The sequence below is a fragment of the Tenrec ecaudatus genome, chromosome 9 (genome assembly GCF_050624435.1).
Source record: "Tenrec ecaudatus isolate mTenEca1 chromosome 9, mTenEca1.hap1, whole genome shotgun sequence".
Taxonomy (NCBI): domain Eukaryota; kingdom Metazoa; phylum Chordata; class Mammalia; order Afrosoricida; family Tenrecidae; genus Tenrec; species Tenrec ecaudatus.
Window position 1 is genome coordinate 95677811 of NC_134538.1, and position 20192 is coordinate 95698002.

The 20192-nt window shown below is 44.6% G+C and overlaps 1 protein-coding gene across 1 annotated transcript in view; it reads right to left on the reverse strand.

The window, feature by feature from the left end:
* Positions 1-1085: 1085 nt before the first annotated feature.
* Positions 1086-20192, reverse strand: part of SCIN (scinderin) — an 83467-nt gene continuing 64360 nt past the window's right edge. The window contains exons 11-16 of the mRNA XM_075557597.1: positions 13348-13518; positions 10021-10198; positions 9633-9754; positions 4403-4480; positions 2048-2108; positions 1086-1213 (exon numbers count right to left, since the gene is read on the reverse strand). Coding sequence (XP_075413712.1) covers positions 1086-1213; positions 2048-2108; positions 4403-4480; positions 9633-9754; positions 10021-10198; positions 13348-13518 — 738 coding nt within the window. The remainder of the gene's footprint in view (positions 1214-2047; positions 2109-4402; positions 4481-9632; positions 9755-10020; positions 10199-13347; positions 13519-20192) is intronic.

Genomic DNA, 20192 nt, shown 5'->3' on the forward strand with positions numbered 1-20192 from the left:
CAGTTTACCTTTAGCTCCGCATGCCACTGGAAACACTTGCTCTGCCAGGGTCTGTTTGAAATGCGTTTGCCCTTCCATTCCACGAGAGGAAAATGAGAAGGCCTAGGATCATCCCCTCTCTCGCTTCCGCTTCCCAAGAAAATGCAGCTCTTTCTCCGCAGGGAGCCACTTCCTCCATCCCTCACAAAGCCGGGTTCTACTTGACTGGTGCTCCAGACATTGTCTGAGTTGTGAGGTCCTGTGCAGGGTGGGATAGCTAAACCTCCCATGACTGTCTCACCACGGAAAAGCTGCTATCAATGCGATGGCTTAATTAAGGAACATTTATATGTACTTACACGTAAAAGCATTTAACCCTAAATTAGTCACATAATTGCATGTCAGATTTGAAGAATATGTCACAACACACAAGCTTTTCAAGCAGATGTATTTTATTGATGAGATCCAGCATGAACAAGGACATTTTATTGTCTATTTCTTTTCTGCTATTAAACATAGGTACTGTCATACATATATGAAGAATGCAAATTAGTTTTCATGAAAGAATTGTGCTTTCAAAGACTTTTGAAAAGGTTTTCAAAAAAGTATTTCTCTTAAAAAATGACACTGAGACGTTAACGACATCAACAGTCACATCCACAAAAGGAAAACAACAAGCTTTTTAAAGCCATCTAGACAGATCCTTACTGCAACTGTAAAATGGTTTTGAACACGGCATAGAGCCACATGCTTTCTTCTCTGCCACTTTAAGGAAGTTTAGCTGATGGCTGCTGAATTATGAAAGGTCCTACTCTCTGCGTTCCCCTCATTTGCATAAAGCGTTTCACTTTTAAAAGGCCATATGAAAACTACAAATTTGTGTCCCAAAGAACTACCTTTGGTTCACAACAAAAATCTCCTTCAAGCCATTTTAAAATATTGACATTACAAAACTTCAGTATAAACAAAATTTTGAACCAATACTAGGCAATACAAAAATAGCCATATAGTCGACGTTCATTTTCTGAAAACAAAACCCCCTTTTAGCCCCCAAGAACAGCAACAAGGCAGCTCCCCCCCATTTACGTTTATGTGTAAAAGCCAGTTTACCACTTGCCGGAATCCCAGCCCAGGAACCAGCCTGTGAATGTGGGCGGCTCGTGGCCCTGTTTTATGATGACGATTGGCGTCCTCTTGTCTCTTCCAGAAGGGTCTGTTTCAAGGTACATTTTGGCTAAACAGAGTGACAAAGATGTATCAATTCAGTTAGTTTTGATTACACTAAAATCACTTTACAAAGAAAATTCTTCAAATACAATAGTAAATCAAATTCCCATTGTCCTCAAATAACAAATCCTATACCATGTAAACAATTTCTTTTTGGTTTCTCTCAGCTTCTGTGGAAAATGTCTTTCCTTATTGCTTGAAAGGCTTCCAATGTTTACAGAACCTTATTTCTGGCACGACCACCCGACCTTTTTCATGCAACAAACATGCTAGAAAGAACAGCATTTCTCAAAGAAAATCGAAAAGTCAAAGCTATCTCAGTATGGAGGCTTTACTATTCCCATAATAAAATACAGTTTTGTTGTTTTTACAGTTTTTCAAGTAAATGTATCTGATTATATTCTAAATTAAGTAGCAAAATCTCTTCTTGGCATTCTGCTGTTTCTTAAATGTATTTTTCGTATTCTTAATTTGAAATCCTTTATTTTGAAAACACACACACACACAACCAGACAACATTGCTCTTGAGCTCTGAGGATAAAAACAGATATTCCTTGGTTTTGATGTGTACTTTTACAGCAGTGGTTCTCAACCTTCCTCATGCTGTGGCCCTTGCATACAGTCCCTCATGTGGTGGTGAACCCCCAACCATAACATTATTTTCGTTGCTGCTTCATCACTGTCATTTTGCTACTGTTTTGAATCCGGCTACCCCCCAAAGGGGTCACGACCCACACGTTGAGAACCGCTGTTTTAGACGCTCTAACGGCATGAAAAGTTCATCAGATACCCATGGATAAGCACCCCAGAGTTACTGGATGCTTCGTGGGAGGCAGCTTACCAGACTTCAGAGATTCTGTTCGCTCAACCTCATTGGCATCTTTGCCAATCCAAATAAAGATCTGAAACACAAAAGAACAACCATGCGGTTTGTGGGAAGGTTGACCCCATGCTGGAAATACTACGCATGCCCGTCCAACACACTGCTCGTTCAATCTTTCAAAAATCACTTTTGTGGATTAGGTGTGCAGGTGTGTATTACATAATTGAAGCTACTTATCAAACACCCATGGGTGTTTCCTGTGTCCCCGCCCCACCCCCGCTTGGTTCCTCTTCTCCGCTGTGAGGTAGGATCCTTCTCTCTACCCAGGCCCAGGCCGTCTGTCCGTCTGTCCGAGAGGCAGCGCGTCCTCTTCCCTTCCTTCCCCACCCGCCCCGGAACAATCGCAGTCCCTGCGTTCCCAGTGGTAGGAAACCCTTTGTCTTGACTTTTTCTTGCTAACAGTGGTCTCACACAGTGCTGTCCTCTTCTGATTGACCAGTTTCCCTCGGCAGAATGTTCACCGGGAGCACCCACGTGGCGCGGTGTTGGGCGGCTGTGCCATCACTCCCAGCCATGCCTGTACGCCCGGTGGGTGTGTGCTGCAGCTTCTCCGGATCGACCACAGGGAGGCAGCGAAGTTGTTCCCTCTCCCTGCTACGGTGAACAGTGCGGCCATGAACCCGGGTGTGCAGATACCTGCTCCAGCTCTGACTCTTACTACTGCAGGGGATGGACCCAGTAAGGCGTGTGGCTCACACTGATTTCTGGGCCCTGTTGTGGAAGGTCGCGCCACAGTGCCTTCAATCTTTGTAAACACCCACAAGTAAGGGTGTGAAGCCCAAGGCCCAGTCATTCATTCACTTGCCCATGGGCGTGGGGGAGGGGACTGGATTAAATCCAGGCGGTCTGACCACTGACTGTACTTTTCTATTTACATGGTATTTTGCATTTTATAAAGTAACCTTTCACACAAACAAGGTATTTTCTGGTTGGTTGGTGTCTCTCCTTTGGGGGGGTCATTAGTTCTCAGGTGAAGATATATAGGGTGGGGGCAGCCATGCATAACCCAGAGCGGCCCCGTGCTCTGCAGGATCCTCTGACAGAAGCCTACTGTTTTGCTTCCTTCTGGATTATGCCCCTGTCAAACGATGCTAACAATGCTATAATTTTTAGGATTTACATAATTTTAAATAGTTTATTTTTAATTGCTATAATTATATATTCTGCACTCATTCCTTGCCTTATCAAATGTGTGGCTGAGTACTTTATTGCTGAAAAATTATCCTAAATTACCCTCTGTCTAAAACACTTTAAATTCACTTGTTCAAGCAATTTTGGTCAAATTAAGTTCTGATTGCTTTCTAATTCATACAGAAAGCGCGGGAATGTCTGTTTATGGGACAGAGGCAAAGCAAAGATAGCATGGTCACCTAAGTGGAAAGAGTGGTTTTACAAAGGAGATGCAGAATGGGAAATGCTCTGCAGCCACACAGTTGACAGCATTGATTACAAAAGGAAAGAAGTCCTTCTGAAGATGCAAATATTGTAATTCTTCAACCAACAAAGGAGTCTTATCAACATGGGCTCTGAACCCCACTTCCTAGGAAGAGTTTGCAATTGGATCTCCAATCCAAGTGTTACTTTTAGACTGAAACGTTATGCATAATATAATGGAATGATTTCATAATTAGAAATAGGCTTAAATAGCACAATTTCTGTAACTGACTTAATCTAAGGCTAGGTTTCATGCAGTTAAGAATCTAACCATTGTTCCATATAATGTAATTCCGAACAGATTAATTTTTTCCCCTTATGGTATTTTTAACTCACATCGATAATAAAGGGGACAAAGAAGACACTCAGATATGCCCTGTCAGGTCACCTATATGCCTAGCTACGCCCTGCCCAAATACCGACCAACACCCACTTCCTGGGTGGATTGAAAGCCCTGCTGCAGGTACCCCCATCTCTTCTCTCAGGCGCAGTTGGCACTATAACTTCCTGTCAGACCCCAGCAGACTATTTTTGCCTTCCCAATGGCTTTCTCTCCAGCTGTCATTTGATACATTTATTAGTTAAGAATCAACAGGTGCGCAAAGTTTACAAATGAATAGAAAATAGGCAATATAATCTTGTATTTGGTCTAAAACCATAGACTCAAAGTTAGAGGGCACAGAATCACGTACTTATGAAGAACTTGACTTTCCACACATAGTCATTATATTTTCTGCCAAACTGTATTGAGTCACTCTTAAATACCACCTAAATCCATAGGGATAATGATGATTTGACTTGCCTTTTTTTTTAAAGAAGGTTCTTTTCAACACCTGGTCATAAGCATACTCTCATGTTCTGAGCAAAATGGAGTTTTACCTGTTCCCAAGCATCTAGTAACATGACGTCATCTTCTGCAAGGTCATCCTGGGTAAATTCTCCTGGTACCTCCTCAATCTGAAATGCATTAAGAAGCTTTAGGATAAAACATGTATTATTTTACAGTGTAGTTAAAATAAAATTTTGTAGTGGTTTTCCCCTTTCCTTAATATTTGGAGCAATTCCAAATATTTCTAAGTAATACTTGGAGTATAGATCACCTATTTAATCAAGTATCACAATCGGATGGCCTAAAGGGTATCTTATTTGGCCAGCACCGGTGGTTCTATAGGTTATGTGTTGGGCTGCTAACCACAAGTTCAGCAGTTCAAACCCACCAGCTTCTCTATGGGAGAAAGATGAGGCTGTCTCTGCTCCTGTAAAAACTTAGTCATGGAGATCCTATAGAACAGCGGTTCTCAACCTGTGGGTTGAGACCCTTTGGGGGGTGGGATGACCCTTTCACAGGGGTCACCCGATTCACAACAGAAGCAAAATTATAGTTATGAAGTAGCAACAAAAATAATTTTATGGTGAGGGTGGCACCTCAACATGGGAAATTGTATGAAAGGGTCACGGCATTAGGAAGGTTCGGAACCACTGGTCTAGAAGGTCACTGTGAGTTGCTATTGACTTGATGACAATACATAGGGTGTATAGTGTAACCATTGAGACTGAGTACCCTAACGTTGTCAATATGGCCCCAGTCCCCCCCCCCAACTTCTAGTTCTAAAGGGCAAGTTGTTTCACACATTGTGTTGCCTGCCAACTACCTAGAGACTTTTGAGTTTATAGCTTTCATTAAAGTCTCTTTCATTTTGTAAGTCAACATTAATTTACTAGAATTACTAGTCAAGGTCATTTTGTGAAATTGGTATGATGTTATAGAATCATCAATAAAATAAAATAAGATTCTAGATATAAACATGTATTATTTTTATGTTTAATGAGTTCAATTATGCTCTCCACAGTGAAAATTAAAAGGTGACATGGTAAGTTTAATCACCCAAATCCTGTGGGCATTTGTTAACCTGATTTGTGGGCATTTGTTAACCTGATTTGTTAACCAATATCTTTAAAGAATTATAGGAGGTTTAAAAATTCTACAGAATCCTGATTCTCAGGAAGGCACAATGAATTGATCTAGAAGTCTCAGTTTTTCACTCCGTTCCTTAGCCACATGACTTTGCAGCGTAGCCAACTAGGTGGGCGTAAGTGTGGCCTTAGCTATGTGACAGGCTTTGGCCATGTCCTATTAGCAAATGTGACTGTCAGGGGCCATCTTCTGCTTCTGGGCTCTACCATCGGACAAGCCAGCATGACCCCAATCTGCAGCCTAAAGCAGAACCTCTCCGCTGAGTCCAGCCAAGGGAAGCCCAGTTTCAAGGGGCTACAACCTGAGTGCAGCAATACGTGTTTAATGTAAAATTTACTGAGTCTTTGAGATTGTTATACAGAAAGAAGGAGGAGGAGGAGGAGACAGAGATGGACACAAGACCTGGCCATTTACAGATAGCAAGAAATCTGATCGTGTTGTCTTTATACAGTACAACTACATATCACATCATACTTTTTAAAAAAGTCATAAATATCACTTACTCTGTGCCAGGCACTTGTCTAATGCTTCATATATCCAATTGCTAATTTAATGTTTGAGGTAGTTAAGTTTATTGTGCTAACCTGGCCGATAAACACATGTGGGGTTAAAATAAAAAAAAACACATGTGGGGTTAATTGAAGTGCAGAGGGATAAATGGCTCACTGACACCCCCCCCCCCCTTCTAGTTCTCAGGTCTCTTGCTTTCTGATGGTTGGACCAGGGTGCAGCTTCCTTAGCCAGGTCCCTGCTTCAGCTGACAAGGCTCACTTCCTGCAAGACGTCCCTGAGGAGAAGCCATATGGATCTACCCCGATGCAGCCCTGGGTGCTGGAGCAGCCGTGTGGAGACCCCTGCCAGTGCTGAGATGCTTACACATTCACTGACTCAGCTTTCCTCCTGCAGTCGGCATCATTGCATGTGTTTTGTGAGATGGAGGAGGAATTTGTGGATTGGTGTTGGACATATGAGTTAATAGGTTCATGTTGGCCTTGTGGGCTTGGGCAGCACAGGTTTGGGATATTTTCTTGATGAACACTTAACCTTTATATAAAACTCACTCTTATACATGAGCTGCTGTGGATTTGTTTCTCTAAAGTACCCAGACTAACACAATGTTCATAACAACCCTATGAAGTAAGTATTATAAGTAAGTTCTCTGTTTATAGAGCAAACTAACTATGGAGCAGAGAGGGCAGGTAATCAGCCTCATGTCATTCAGCTCGTAAGTGGGAGGAGAAGCACTAAAAACAGCAAGAGTCTAGCCCAGTGGTTCTCAACCTGTCCAATGTCACGACCCTTTCATAGAGTTCCTCGTGTTGTGGTGACCCCCAACTATAACATTATTTTAGTTGCTACTTCATCACTGTCATTTTGCTATTGTTATGAATTGGGTGACCCCTGTTAAAGGGTCATTGACCCGCAAATGGGTTGCGACCCACAGGTTGAGAACCACTGCTCTATAAACTTGCTTAGCCAATAGGCTATTGCCTCACCTGAATCTACATGTCAACAGATTCCTCTCTGATGGTGATGCTGTCTTGCTTGCTATCCTGTCCCTTCACTTCAAAGGATTCTAATCCCAGAAGGATAGCCAAATGTAAAAACAAGAACATGCGGACGTGCTGAGAAAAAGAATTTTTCTCTTAACAGTTAATCTACGTGCACAACAACAGCAGCAAAACACCTATTTAACTTGCTTCTGGAACCTGAGAGTAAAGTCAAGTTTATGAAATACAGAAAGTGTGGGGATCTCTCCCGACAAGCTCGCGAACAAATGGATCGAGGGGGTGCCCAAGGACCGACCACTCCTCACAATCGATTTTTCATGTCAAACCACTGCCAAGTGTCAAGCATGGCTTGTCCACGAGCAGCCTCGCCTTCAGGGCACTTGGTTACTAATGGCCCGTGTGCCCGTGACAGTACTGAGGGGCTTGTTGAAAAATGGAGCTGTATTCACCAGGATGCCTTAGCCAAATCTAAACATCAAATTGTGCAGAGAAAAGGAATTTGTTCTTCAAATGAGAAATGTTGGCCAAGGGTGTCAAACAAGGAAAGCAACATTTTTCTGGATAATTGTGGGGTGTAACTGCAGTCCCGGGTGACAGCCTCACTTACAGTCATCCAGGCAATTCTGACCGAGAGCCACCCTGGACGACAGCGTAGAACCGCCCCTGTGAGTCCGAGACTGTGACTCTTTAGAGTGGAAAGCCTCCTCTTTCTCTCAAGGGGCTGGCTGGTGGTTTTAAACTGCGGGCCAGGAGGTGAACAGCCCAACGCTTACCCATTACACCACGAGGGCTCCTGGGATGATCTTCCGAGCCCAGCATGAAATCAGTCTTATACACAGACCTTATCACCACCAATTGCTTGGAATTCAAAGCTTGTGAATGATTATGAGATAAAGCTTTCCTGCTGGTTTCCGTTAATTCGCAGGTGCATCGATGGCTTTGGGTGATTTCCCCCCGCAGAGATCATAATATTTCCATAATACTTTCATGCAGTCACCATGGTGAAAGTTTTTACTCCTCTGGGAAACTGAAGTGTAAATTTTTCATAGTTTGAAATCAGACACTACTCTTGCTGTCCAAAGACAGTGTCAAATTATGAAATTAGCAACTGCATGCATATTCATACCGCTCTGACCAGGCAGGCACAGGTGCAAGGGGAGCATGATAAGTAGCTACTAAATTTCAAAGCAGCTGGATTTAGATAGTGAGTCACAGTACCCTGGAGGCTTTCCCTCCTTGAGTGGCACACAGTTAAGTGCTCAACTACTAGCTGAAAGGTTTGTGGTTTGAATCTACTCAGAGGCCCTTGAGAAGACAGGCCTGGCCAGCTGCTTCTGCAATGGTCACAGTCTTGAAAACCTGCTGGATAACAAGAAACTAGACGAACTCCCAAACCCATCACCCTGAGATCACCTTTGAACCACTTCCGAAGGACACTCTTCATTTAAATAACTGATGGGCTCATAAATACAGATGATCACCCAGGAGAACTATGCTCCTTCAAAAGGAAGCATCTCTTTGCGACCAAACAGTGACCCTAAAGTTAGGTGACCAGACGTCCTGCTTTTGGCGGGGCAGTTCCCGATTTTTAACCATGTTTCCTGTGTCACGTGGTGTTTTTAAAAAGTCCCAATTTTTGGAAAGAATCCATGACAAGCTAGGGTATATGGTTTTCGGCTGCCATGTGGCTATTTCACCAAGATATGAGTTTTATCAATGGTGTCCCGCTTTACCAATGTTAAAATCTGGTCACCTTACAAGCAAAGATGAGAAGGGAAGGTGAGTAGGGAAGCTAGAGAAATGAAAACAGAATAACCAGAGTGGAAATGGTGAGAGATGTTAACACATAAAGAAAATGTCACCATAAATCCATATAGACAAAAGCTTTCAATATACGGAATTCGGGATAGACAAACCCCCTCAGAAATAGTAATGGGAGTAATGATTCCAGGTTGGGGGTGGAGAGGAGGAATGGATAGCAATGATGGTGGAATAACCCCCCTCAAGGGGTACGAACACCAGGAGAGTAGGTGAGGGGATAGAATGGGCAGTGCAAAATATGCAATAATAGTAATAACATAATGTATTAAGGGTTCACGAGGGTGAGGGAGGGAATAAAGAGGAGCAAATCACAGTGGGCTTAAGAAAAAAGATAATGTTTTGAAATTGTTGATGCCAACATCTGTACATGCATTCTTGGTGCAATGGATGTGTGGGTTGTTATATGGAAGAGCCCCCCCATAAAATGATTTATGGTTTTAAAAAAAGAACATGTAACCAATGTAGCACTGAGCATTAAATGTAAGATTATTAAATGGAAATCAACTTTGCTGACTAAACTTTTATGAAAACACACATGTATTCTGGAAACATAAAACACAACAATGAAAGCCCAATGGACATGTGCCGTCACCAGGAGCCAGAACGGACTCCATGGAGATTAGCAACCACATTTCCACCCGAACGCTGTGTTGCCATCGGCTCCCTCGACTACTTGGTGTAGGACGAAGAATATCAAGTGTGACTTTCAGCTAAATTAAATCTGAGAAGCAGAGGGAGGCCTGTGGCTAGCGTGCTCCCTGGAGTTGCTCAGACTCTCCCTCTCCGTTTCGGAGGCACTTACAAGGAACCGTCCAGTTTTGTTGGAACAGCCGTAGAGCCGAGGAGGGTGGTCTTCGGCCTGGGTCTCCAGCAGTGGGGAGGTCTGGTAGTCTCTTTTTCCTCCAAGGGGGCTCCAAAATGCCTCTGCGGGAAGCACACCAAATTAACCAAAGCACCTTCCGGAGCACACAGTGGTATTACTGCACCTCAACAAATAATAGCATCCAGCCTTGACAAGGGGATTTAAGAAGGCATTTCAATAGCACCAGGTATTATTATCTACCATGCAATTATGGAGGGATTCTTAATCCCCTATCATCATTAGAATGTTTCTATTTATGAAAAAAATAAAGCATGTGAGTAGCAATTATACAATTTCTGGTTCATTCCTTTGGCCTGAGAGTACACACCTGGCTCCTCCCCTTCCTGAATCCTTGTGGTTGTGCACTGGAGAACACTTGCTACGTATTCCGCCCCTTTCTCCTCCTCCTGGCTGGCCCCTCGTCCTACCCAGATGTAGCCACTCTTTTGTCGCAGTTTCAGGACAAAAGCATCGTTGGAATTCAGTGAATTTGCATCAACATCCACCTAGAGCATCAACAAGAAAAGAACCCAGCGATTTAGATTCATGATGGCTGACTCCAGGAAACATGTCCCTGCAGATGTTACAGTGACAAGCCCACACAGCCTTCGTCCTAGCCCCAGATACTGACACACCAACCACCATGGTGTCTGAAAGCTCGGGGTGGGAAGATTGGATTTGCGTCCCTTGAATACCCAACTGCCCTGATGGTGGCACAAGCTCTGAGACTAAAGTGAGGCAAAATAGTGAGGATGGAGCAAAGACCTGGGAAAGATATTCAAAATAGCACTACCACTGGGGGCAGAGCATATAATATTCCCAAAGGACACAGACAAAGCAAAGTCCTTTTCTGACCCTATGAAAGATCGGGTTTATCAACTAAGCAAAGGGAAATCTGAAAAACATTTAAAAAAAAATTTAAAGGGGCCGGAGTCCAAAGCAGGCAGTGATATCATCGATTCACTAAGCACGGTCCCCCAGGCTTAGGTCAATGAGGAGTCGACGCATGAGGCCGTTTATGGGGAATTCAAACACAGCACTGATACACGCCTTGCCTTCAATTCAGAAGCTGTGCACTCATCTGAAGGTATCTGGGATCATTCACGTGACCATAATTTTAGTTCAGGGGGCCATAGGGTAGTGAGCAGGTCCTGGTTGGGTCCAGAGTCCAGGTTGAGGATGAATTTAAAAGTGGAACCTCTGGCCTGGGGGCAATGGGTGCAGAGGTCCATGCTTGGCCATGAGGGTGCGTGTCCTAGAATGGGCTTTTGTGACTCCGTGAGAACCACTGTCTGCCAGATTGTTCTGAGACTAGGAGGCTGGGTGGGAACGTGTGAAACCAGGGAGACCAGGAGGACCCTGTAAACAAGGTGAAGACAGAATAGCTGAGGGGAAGGAGGCAACCAAGAGTGTGTGATGTCCTTGAGGCCCAGTGCTTAAAACCTCTCAAGAAGGAGAACGTGGCTAACAGTACCATGCTGAGCTGCCAGCAGGTAGGCACCACTCCATGGAGAGTTGGATTCACCCAGAGCCCAGGTTTTGTCCAGAGTCCTGGCAGCACAGTGGGCTGTGCTGCCACCCCATGGGGGAAAGAGAAGAGCCTTTCTGTCCCTGTAAAGGTTTAACGCCTCAGGGTTCCCATGTAGGGTCATATGAGTCCGAATCAATGGAGGGCAGTGAGATTTCTCATGGGGCCGGGGTCGTTTTATTTTAGGACCTTGTCCCTAGAGAAGAGGTAAGGGTGGCTGCCCCAGGTTTTAAAGACATAGCCCGGGGGGTAGCAGCTTTCAGGCAATTGGCTCTAGTTCTCTCTCAGGAGGAAAGGGCTGAATGGCCCATGCTGAGCAGAATTTATTCCACTGGGGCGAGGGCGCTGTGGTAGCATGTGGTAGCTGTTAACCCCAAGGTCCCCAGGAGAAAGCCGAGGCTTTTAACTCCTGCAAAGAGTTACAGTCTTGGAACCCCTCAGGGGAAGAGTGACCTTGTCCTGTAGGGTCACTAAGAATCAGAATAAAACTCTGTGGCAGTGAATTAGTTTAGATCGTTAGTGATGATGGGGGATTACAGACACCAAGTCTACTTTTTGAGACTTTCAACTTCTAAACTAAGCTGCTTCATGGAGACAGAGGGTGATGAGAGAGCGGCCACAAGAGCCAGTGCCCAGATGGGTTCGCGATGGAAAACCGGCCTCCCAGGAGATGAGAAACACCAAGACCTTCACGCCATGGTTTGAGCCGAGCCTTTCAGAGGCTGGGAGTGAGATGCATTGCAAGCAAAAGACAACACAGCGACTTCATTGAGACAGGAAAGACAGCAAAATTTATACGTACAGAGGCAGACATGTTGATGAATTCAAGGGGAAAAGATGAAGTGACTCGTACCTATTTTATTTCTGTTTCTGTGATCTTTGACTCTGTTATTAATAGAAAGCAGGGGTGGTGGAGATTAATTGTGAGAGGGGAGGACCCAGGGCGTGTTGGGTGAGGAGGATTCATGAATTGAAGCCTGGGATTAAGGACTTCTGGAATCTACACACTGGAGGAAAGGAGCCACAACACAGGAAGCAGTTTTCAGACACTAGACCTTTGGACTGGAGATTTCTAAGGGGCTCCATTAGTTGGACCCCGCAAAGGAGTTGAAGTGGGCCAGAGAAAGACTGCTCTCCTAGAGCAAGTCGAAAGAGGAGAAAGAAGAATCATGGAGACAAGGACTGAACCCAACCAGGAATGAGAAGCAAGGAGCTGGCGGCCCAGTAGATGCCAGCAGAGGTCTGGAGGAGAGAGTGGAGAGGCGGCAGTCAGCACCCGGACCCAGAGGCCCTAACATGAGGTTGCTTTGGGGAGAAAGGCCCCTTGAAAGGACTATGGGAGGATGTGTGTCTTCAAGTGACAGCCCAAAAGAAAGTCCAGGGAACAACTCGTAGAGGAGAGGTGGAGGGTGGAGGGGAGCAACGGCCAGCCAGGGTTCAGGGCTCAGCTGACCGTAGTAGATCTTCCCAGGCTTGGGAGGGGCAGAGGGAGCATGGCAGTTTAGGGGTGATTTAAGAGACTTGGATTTGGTTGGTGCCTGAGGTCTTGAGACTATGAAAGATGAAGGGTTTGTCCTGAAGGCCAGGAGCCTCTGCCCTTCAGAACCCTGGAGGCCTTCTTGTCTTCTGCCCCCATGATATGGGGTTTGATTTCGTCCACAGCTGCTGCTAGAGACAGCTTGTTGGGCCAGTTGAGTTATGGTTCTGGCCCAATGTGACCAAGCCTGCTTCCCACATTTGTTCCACACGTGCAAACGAGGGCCTCCCCCTCTCGGATGTCCCAAGGGAAGTTACCTGACCATCACCCACCATCCATCTTGCGCCAGACCTTTCAAGGCAAAGCCTAAGCTGCCCCCTGCCTTTGGCAGCTTGATTTGTTGTGTTTTTCTTAACATTCATCTGTTTGGGTCCAACTTTGTTGGAAAAACTGCAAGAAGCCTGGCATCTGGAGTTTAACTTTTCATTCAACAATCTCAGTCTCAGTAGTTTTGATTGTGAACACTGGATTCATTATAGAAATGAAGGGAATTCCCTGGCCAGTTCTTCACAAACTAATATTTGTTGACAGCCCAGCTTCTCTGGGAAGCCCATCACCAAGGTGTGTTTTCATTGGATGCATGAGGTTACCTCCACAATTCTAGTGATAGATGCGAGGTTTCTCCGGACTTGAAAGAGGCGGATGGGGGGAGCAGGGGCCTGACCTCCTTTCTTTGATGTTCCATTCTTGTAAACAATGAGCGGTCTGTCTTTGAACAAGCTCAGCAGGTGAGCAGGCTCTTTGCCTTGGGAGACTCGGATCTGGGGAGGGCAGGGCAGAACAAGGGGATGGGAAGAGAAATATCATGCAATGAAAGACATTTGTATTTCCAAACGTGTTTATAATTTTCTTTTGAAAACAAAATAAAAATGATGAAGTCAAGAGCAGAGGGAGCAGAGGTCACCAGAACACATGAGCTAATGGTCATCCCGCGGAGTTTCCTCGCTGCCAGAAGGTTTGTGGGCTTGTGGCTCCCACCCAGCGCCCATGCTTGTTCATCTCAGCTGAACACCCCCCTCCGGTAGGCCTTTCTGTGCCCAGCCAACATAAAATTGTATGTTTGTCATCTCCTTCAACAGAAGGGGTGAAATTACTGATTTATGCCATCTAATATGAAAATTACTTTAAAAATAAAAAAAGAGGCCATCCTTTTACAGATGGATTTAATTCTCTCCTGCTAGGGATCTATCTAGTTCAAGAGGTTGAGAGATTTTTATTCAAACACTTGGAAAATAAGAAACCCCAAATCCTATCAATAAGTTCTACATCCCGGGTAGTGAAATGAAAATTAATCATAAATCCACACAGGCAAGGGTAAGATTTCCATGCACATTTTTAAAAACTAGAATTTAAAAAGTGAATTTACTTTCTAACTCTAACTTCCCTGTGACAATGGTATTAACGGGTATGTGTATCACAGCAAATATAACATCTACTAGAACATACGAATTTTTTAAGGTGAGCAAATTTAAATAAATAAATAGTCGTTGTTTGGTTTTCACCGATTAGTTTAATATCAAATTTTGGATTAGAAATGAATCTGTGATTTCTTGCCTAAACTATGGATGCCTTTTATTTTTAAAAGTTCATTCTCTTTGGGTTTTATTTATTTGATTTTTCACCTTTTCTTCTCTGTGCTGAATTGCCACTAAGCTGTCCTGACCCTGGTCTGTCTTTTGGTGGATGGGACTGCTGAGGGACCTTCCAGGAAGGAGGCCTGGCGACCATTGAAGAGAGTAGTCACCACTGATCCCATCAGCAGCCATTCAAATGATGAAACCAGCTGCTGAGTGACAGCCCCCAGGACGTGGGTGGGGAATTAGGGAGTTCCTGATCAGCCTACCACTTCCTGTCCTGTTGAGAAACCTTAATTGCCATGATGAGAAAAAGGAAACGTTTAGCATCACTCTTGAGGAAGGTTAGTTCTTTGTGAATTCTTGTAAAGTACTACCATCTAGTGGCTAGACTGAGAATTGCCATTTCATTGTCCATTTAGAATCTAACAGGCTAATGATGAAAATTCACTTAATTGAACCTATCAAGCAAATATTGTACATTAACTATGGAATTTATACATGATAACTATATTCAAATTTTTAACCTAATTCTAAAGGGATCCTTCAGAGCCTGATCAGATGACATCAGCTCATGTAGTCAGCCCCCAGGTTACAAAGGTTTGACTTTGAACAATTCTTTTTTATTCTATTTTTATTAATAAATCATTTTCTTGGGGGCTCTTACACCTCTTATAACAATCCATCCATCAGTTGTATCAAACACGTTTGTATATATGTTGCCATCATCATTTTCAAAACATTTTCTTTCTGCTTGAGCACTTGGTATTAGCTCCTCTTTCCCCCCCCCCCCCTCACTCCCCTACCCTCCCACCCTCATGGACCCCTGATAAATTATAATTATTATTTTCATTTATTTATTCAATTATTATTATTACACTGTCCACTGTCTACCTTCACCCATGTTTCTGTTGTTCAACCCCCTGGAGGGTGGGTTATACGTCAATCATTGTAGACAGTTCCCCATTTCTCCCCCTTCCTACCTCCTCCCCTCTCCCCACTTCCCCCTACCCTCATGTTATCACTACTCTTATTCATGTTCCTCAGGGGGTTATCTGTCCTGGATTCCGTGTGTTGAGTGCTCTTATCTGTACTAGGGCACATGTTCTGGTCTAGCCAGATTTGTAAGGTAGAATGGGGGTCATGGTAGTGGGGAGGGCAGAAGCATTAAAGCACTAGAGAAATGTTGTGTGTCCTGTTGGTGCTATACTGCATGGTGGCTGCAGTATTCCTTCCTCATGACCCTTCTGTGAGGGGCTGTCCAATTGTCTATAGATGGGTATTGGGTCTCCTCTCCGACCTCCATCAATTTGCATCAATATATTTGTTTGGTTGGGGTTTTCTAATGACTGATACCTGATCCTGTTGACATCTCATGATCACACAGGCTGGTGTGCTTCTTCCATGTGAGTTTGGTTGCTTCTGAGCTAGATGGCCGCTTCAAGCCTTTAAAACTCCAGACACTATATCTTTTAATAGCTGGACACCATCAGTTTTCTTCAACACATTTGCTTATGTGCCCATTTTGACTTCAGTGATCATGTCGGGGAGGTGAGCATCACAGAATGCCAGGTTATTAGAACAAAATATTCTTGCATTAAGGGAGTACTTCAGTAGAGACCCAATGCATATTGGCAATTATTTGCCCTTTAATGCTGTATATATTTGATAAATTTCCCTTCACTTTCAAACAAGAGAGCCAACGCCTACTAACAGCAAATCGTTCACCATCATGACTTTCATTTGCTGTGCATGTGGTCTTTCAGTCATTCAAGACTGGGAACAGAATAGAACGGCCCCACAAGGTTTCCAAGGCCATAAATCATTAGGGAAACAGACTTTCATCTTTTTCCCCAGAGCAGCTCTGTGGGTTAATCACTGTGCTGAAGACTTGAAGAACCCGCTGCACCTTCTCCAACTGACCTGCAGGGTCTTACAGATTGAGATAGTTAAAGTTTACTGTGCCAACCTGGATGATAAACACATGTGGGGTTAATTGAAGGGCGGAGAGATAAAGGGCTCGGTGAGCCTCTCCTTTCTAGTTCTCTGGTCTCTTGCTCTCTGATGGTCGGACCAGGGTGCAGCTGCCTTAGCCAGTTGCCTGCTTCAGCCAGCAAGGCTCACTTCCTGCAAGACATCCCTGAGGAGAAGCCACATGGACCTACCCCGATGCAGCCCTGGGTGCTGGAGCAGCCACATGGAGACCCCTGCCAGTGCTGAAATGCTTACGCATTCACTGAATCGGCTTTCCTCCTGCAGTCTGCATCATTGCGTGTGTTTTGTGAGATGGAGGAGGACTTTGTGGATTGGTGTAGGACATAGAGGTTAATGTTGGACTTGTGGGCTTGGGCAGCACTGGATTGGGATGTTTTCTTGATGTGCGCTTACCTTTTATATAAAACTCTCCCTTATATACATGATTTTTGAGGACTTGTTTTTCTAAAGTGCCCAGAATGACACACAGATACAAGGAGAGATCTTGCCCCAAACTCAGGGACTGCCTGTATTTCATGGAGAAAGTGTCTAGTGCATTTAGAGAATTTAATCATACCTTAAAACACAAATTCCTGTATGTATGGATTGTGATGTGTTGTATGAGCCCCCACTAAAATGATTTTTTAAGTAAATTCCAAAACAAATACTATGTAGAACTCAATGTGGATCTAAATTGCTTTATACACCTGCTAGTGTGTGCCTTAGAGAAACCAGCAGGAAGACAAAATTCCATAGCCACCGCATCTTGGAGTTCAAGTTTTAAATTCTCGGACTTATCTCTATAATTATTACATTTGGGGAAGCAAATGCCGCATTTATAAAGATGCGAGGAGAAAAAAACCTAAACAAACAAAAGAACTTGCGTACTACATCCTCTCAGCTCACTGGATGTCGGCATGAGGACGGACACAGGCGGCCCTGCCCAGGACCGGGACGTTGAGGGATGAGCTCTTAAAGGACCCCTGCTTTCAAGTTGAACCCAGAGATATTTCTTCTAGGCAATGCCGCAGACTTCTTCACCAAAACCAGAACGACAGCGCCTAGACAGAGTGCGCAAGCAGAGAAGGAGAGAAGGGAGGGAGGAAGGAGGCAGGACGGACGGAGGAGGAGGAAAAAGCAGGCACACAGGATCATCGTGTTAGAGAGAAATGAAGCCCCCTTCCATCTGCGGTAAGGAGCCCGGTGGTGTAGTGGTTCCACAGCGGACCCCTACAGGCAGGGTCAGCAGTTTGAAGCCGAGGGAGAAAGCCTAGTCTGATAACGAGTTACCGTCTCCCAGGTGTGACAAGCCTGGCTATCAGGCCGAGCGCAGTGGAATAGGGCAGATGTAGCTAGGTCAACATTTAGCATCTTATCATTTGATCTCCCTCTTGACCCATTTTAAACTTGTTCTAGTTTTGAAAGGTTTCTGCTCTCTTTTCGATTGAGGTTTTCCTCTATTTTGTTATTGTCAGTCTTTTTGTTTTTGTATAGAGACGTGTGTCTGTGTATTTTCAGAATACGAAATCCAGGATGGAGTATCAACAGAGACAGTCGCTAGGTTGATGGTTTCTCGGGGGAACAGCAAGGAAAGTTGGGAGGAACTGGGGCACTGATAGCAAGAAGTACAAGAAAGAAGAGAATGTTCTCAAGTGTCTTGTGGTGATGATGGTTCTTCTTGATTGAACTATTGAACTGTATGATATGTGTGGATTATATGCCAATAAAACTGTCCCCCTGCCCCATCCAAAAAAGAGTTATAGTCTCAGAAACTCACAGGGACAGTTCTACCCTGTCCTGTAGGGTCTCTGTGAGTCGGCATCAAGTCGGTGGCAATGTGCTTGGTTGGGGTGTGCATTTAGGTTCCACAATCAGCAATTACATAAGCAATGACCAGGAGTTCCCTGGAGTTAGTAAAAAAGGCTCTTGTAATACATGGCAGATATTGTACCAGGAATTCTCAGCTGAGCTTCAGAAAATAGAAATGAGGTGGAACTAGGTTACAAAGGATACTTTAGATTCAATAAGGAGAATTAGACATTGATATTAGAATCTCATTGTTTGATACTCAAACTTATCATTAAAAGTCAACACATTAATACACCCTTTAATGTGTGTGTCCGATCAAAACCAACCCCAGTGCCACTGAGTCGATTCCAGCTCACAGTGACCTTAGAGGAAGGACCACCACCCCACAAACCAACCCCACTGCCACTGAGTTGATTCCAGCTCACAGTGACCTTAGAGGAAGAACCACCGCCCCACAGACCAACCCCACTGCCACTGAGTCGATCCCAGCTCACAGTGACCTTAGAGGAAGGACCATCGCCCCACAGACCAACCCCACTGCCACTGAGTCGATTCCAGCTCACAGTGACCTTAGAGGAAGGACCACCGCCCCACAGACCAACCCCACTGCCACTGAGTCGATTCCAGCTCACAGTGACCTTAGAGGAAGGACCACCGCCCCACAGACCAACCCCACTGCCACTGAGTTGATTCCAGCTCACAGTGACCTTAGAGGAAGGACCACCGCCCCCACAGAGCTTCCACGACTGTTGTCTTACAAGGAAGGATGGCCACACCTTCCTCTGCAGAGTCGCTGCTACGTTCAAACCGCTGCCCTTTCCATGCCCAGATGAGCCTGAGACACTGAGCTGCCAGAGCCCCCTAGTTACATGTTCTATATTAGATGTAGCTCTAGAGATATGCCGTAACATGCATGAGAGTTACACCCACTGCATTATCAAACAAACGTGCTCCATTGATAAGCTTGGTCCATATAAAGTTGCTATTTTTAATTTGAGTTCAGGCAACTCTACAAATTAATTTGTAATTGTCATAAATTCCCAAATAACTCATCTCTCTCTCCTTATCTTATCCAGTTCCTGTTCCTCTCCTGTCAAGGTTTTTCTTCTGTGTCTTTTCCTGGCCCTCCCTCCTAGCTCTGTTATTCCCCGTGCCTCTCTCTATTTCCTCTCTGCTCCCCCTGCCCTTTTCCTCCCACTTACTTTCTCTCCTCTCCCCAACCCCAATGTCCTTCTCTTCCTCTCTCTGCACCGCACCCCTTTCCCGTGTCTTCCCCACTCATTGTGGGGTTGTTGGGCTGTGTTCCAGGCGAGACTCGGGTGCCTGGAAGGGAAGTGAGAATTCCTTGGAATCAACTCGATGGCAGAGAGTGAGAGCTCTCTTAAGAAGGGTGGCTTCCGTTTGACGGTGTGCGTGGAAACACATGCACTTTTAGGACAAAGTAGTTTTCTGAAATATTTGCCTATTAACATGATAAATCTGTATTTGTTTTATAGAGAATTGTGTTCATTTCCCATTACTGGTAGACCAAATTCACCACACATTTACTGGCTTATAACAACACAGATTTATAATCTTTCAGTTCGGGTGGTCAGAAATCTGAAGTGGGTCTCCCAGGTCTTGGCAGGGGTACGTTCTTTCTGAAGACTCTCAGGGAGACTGTCTTCCCTTGCTTTATCCAGTCCCTAGAGACCTCCTGCACTTCTTGGCTTGTGGCCCCATCACTCGGCATCAAAGCCAGTAATGGCTTGTCAAGCCTTTCTTACATGACGTCACTCTAACTTTTTATGCCTATGTTTATGGATCCTTGTGATTTTCTACCTGGAAAACTTTAAGGCCATAGAGTTAGCAACCTTAATTCTGTTTGCAAACCCAATTCTCCTTTGCCATGTGATAGTTCACAAAACAAACAAAGCACTGCCATCGAGTAAACTCTGACTCACTAACTCTATAAGACCGAGCAGAACTGCCTTTGTGAGTTTCTGAGACTGTAAATCTTTACAGAAGTAGAAAGCTACATCTTTCTCCTGAATAGATTCACAGGTCCTAGTAAATATGTAGTGGATTTCGTGGTGTGG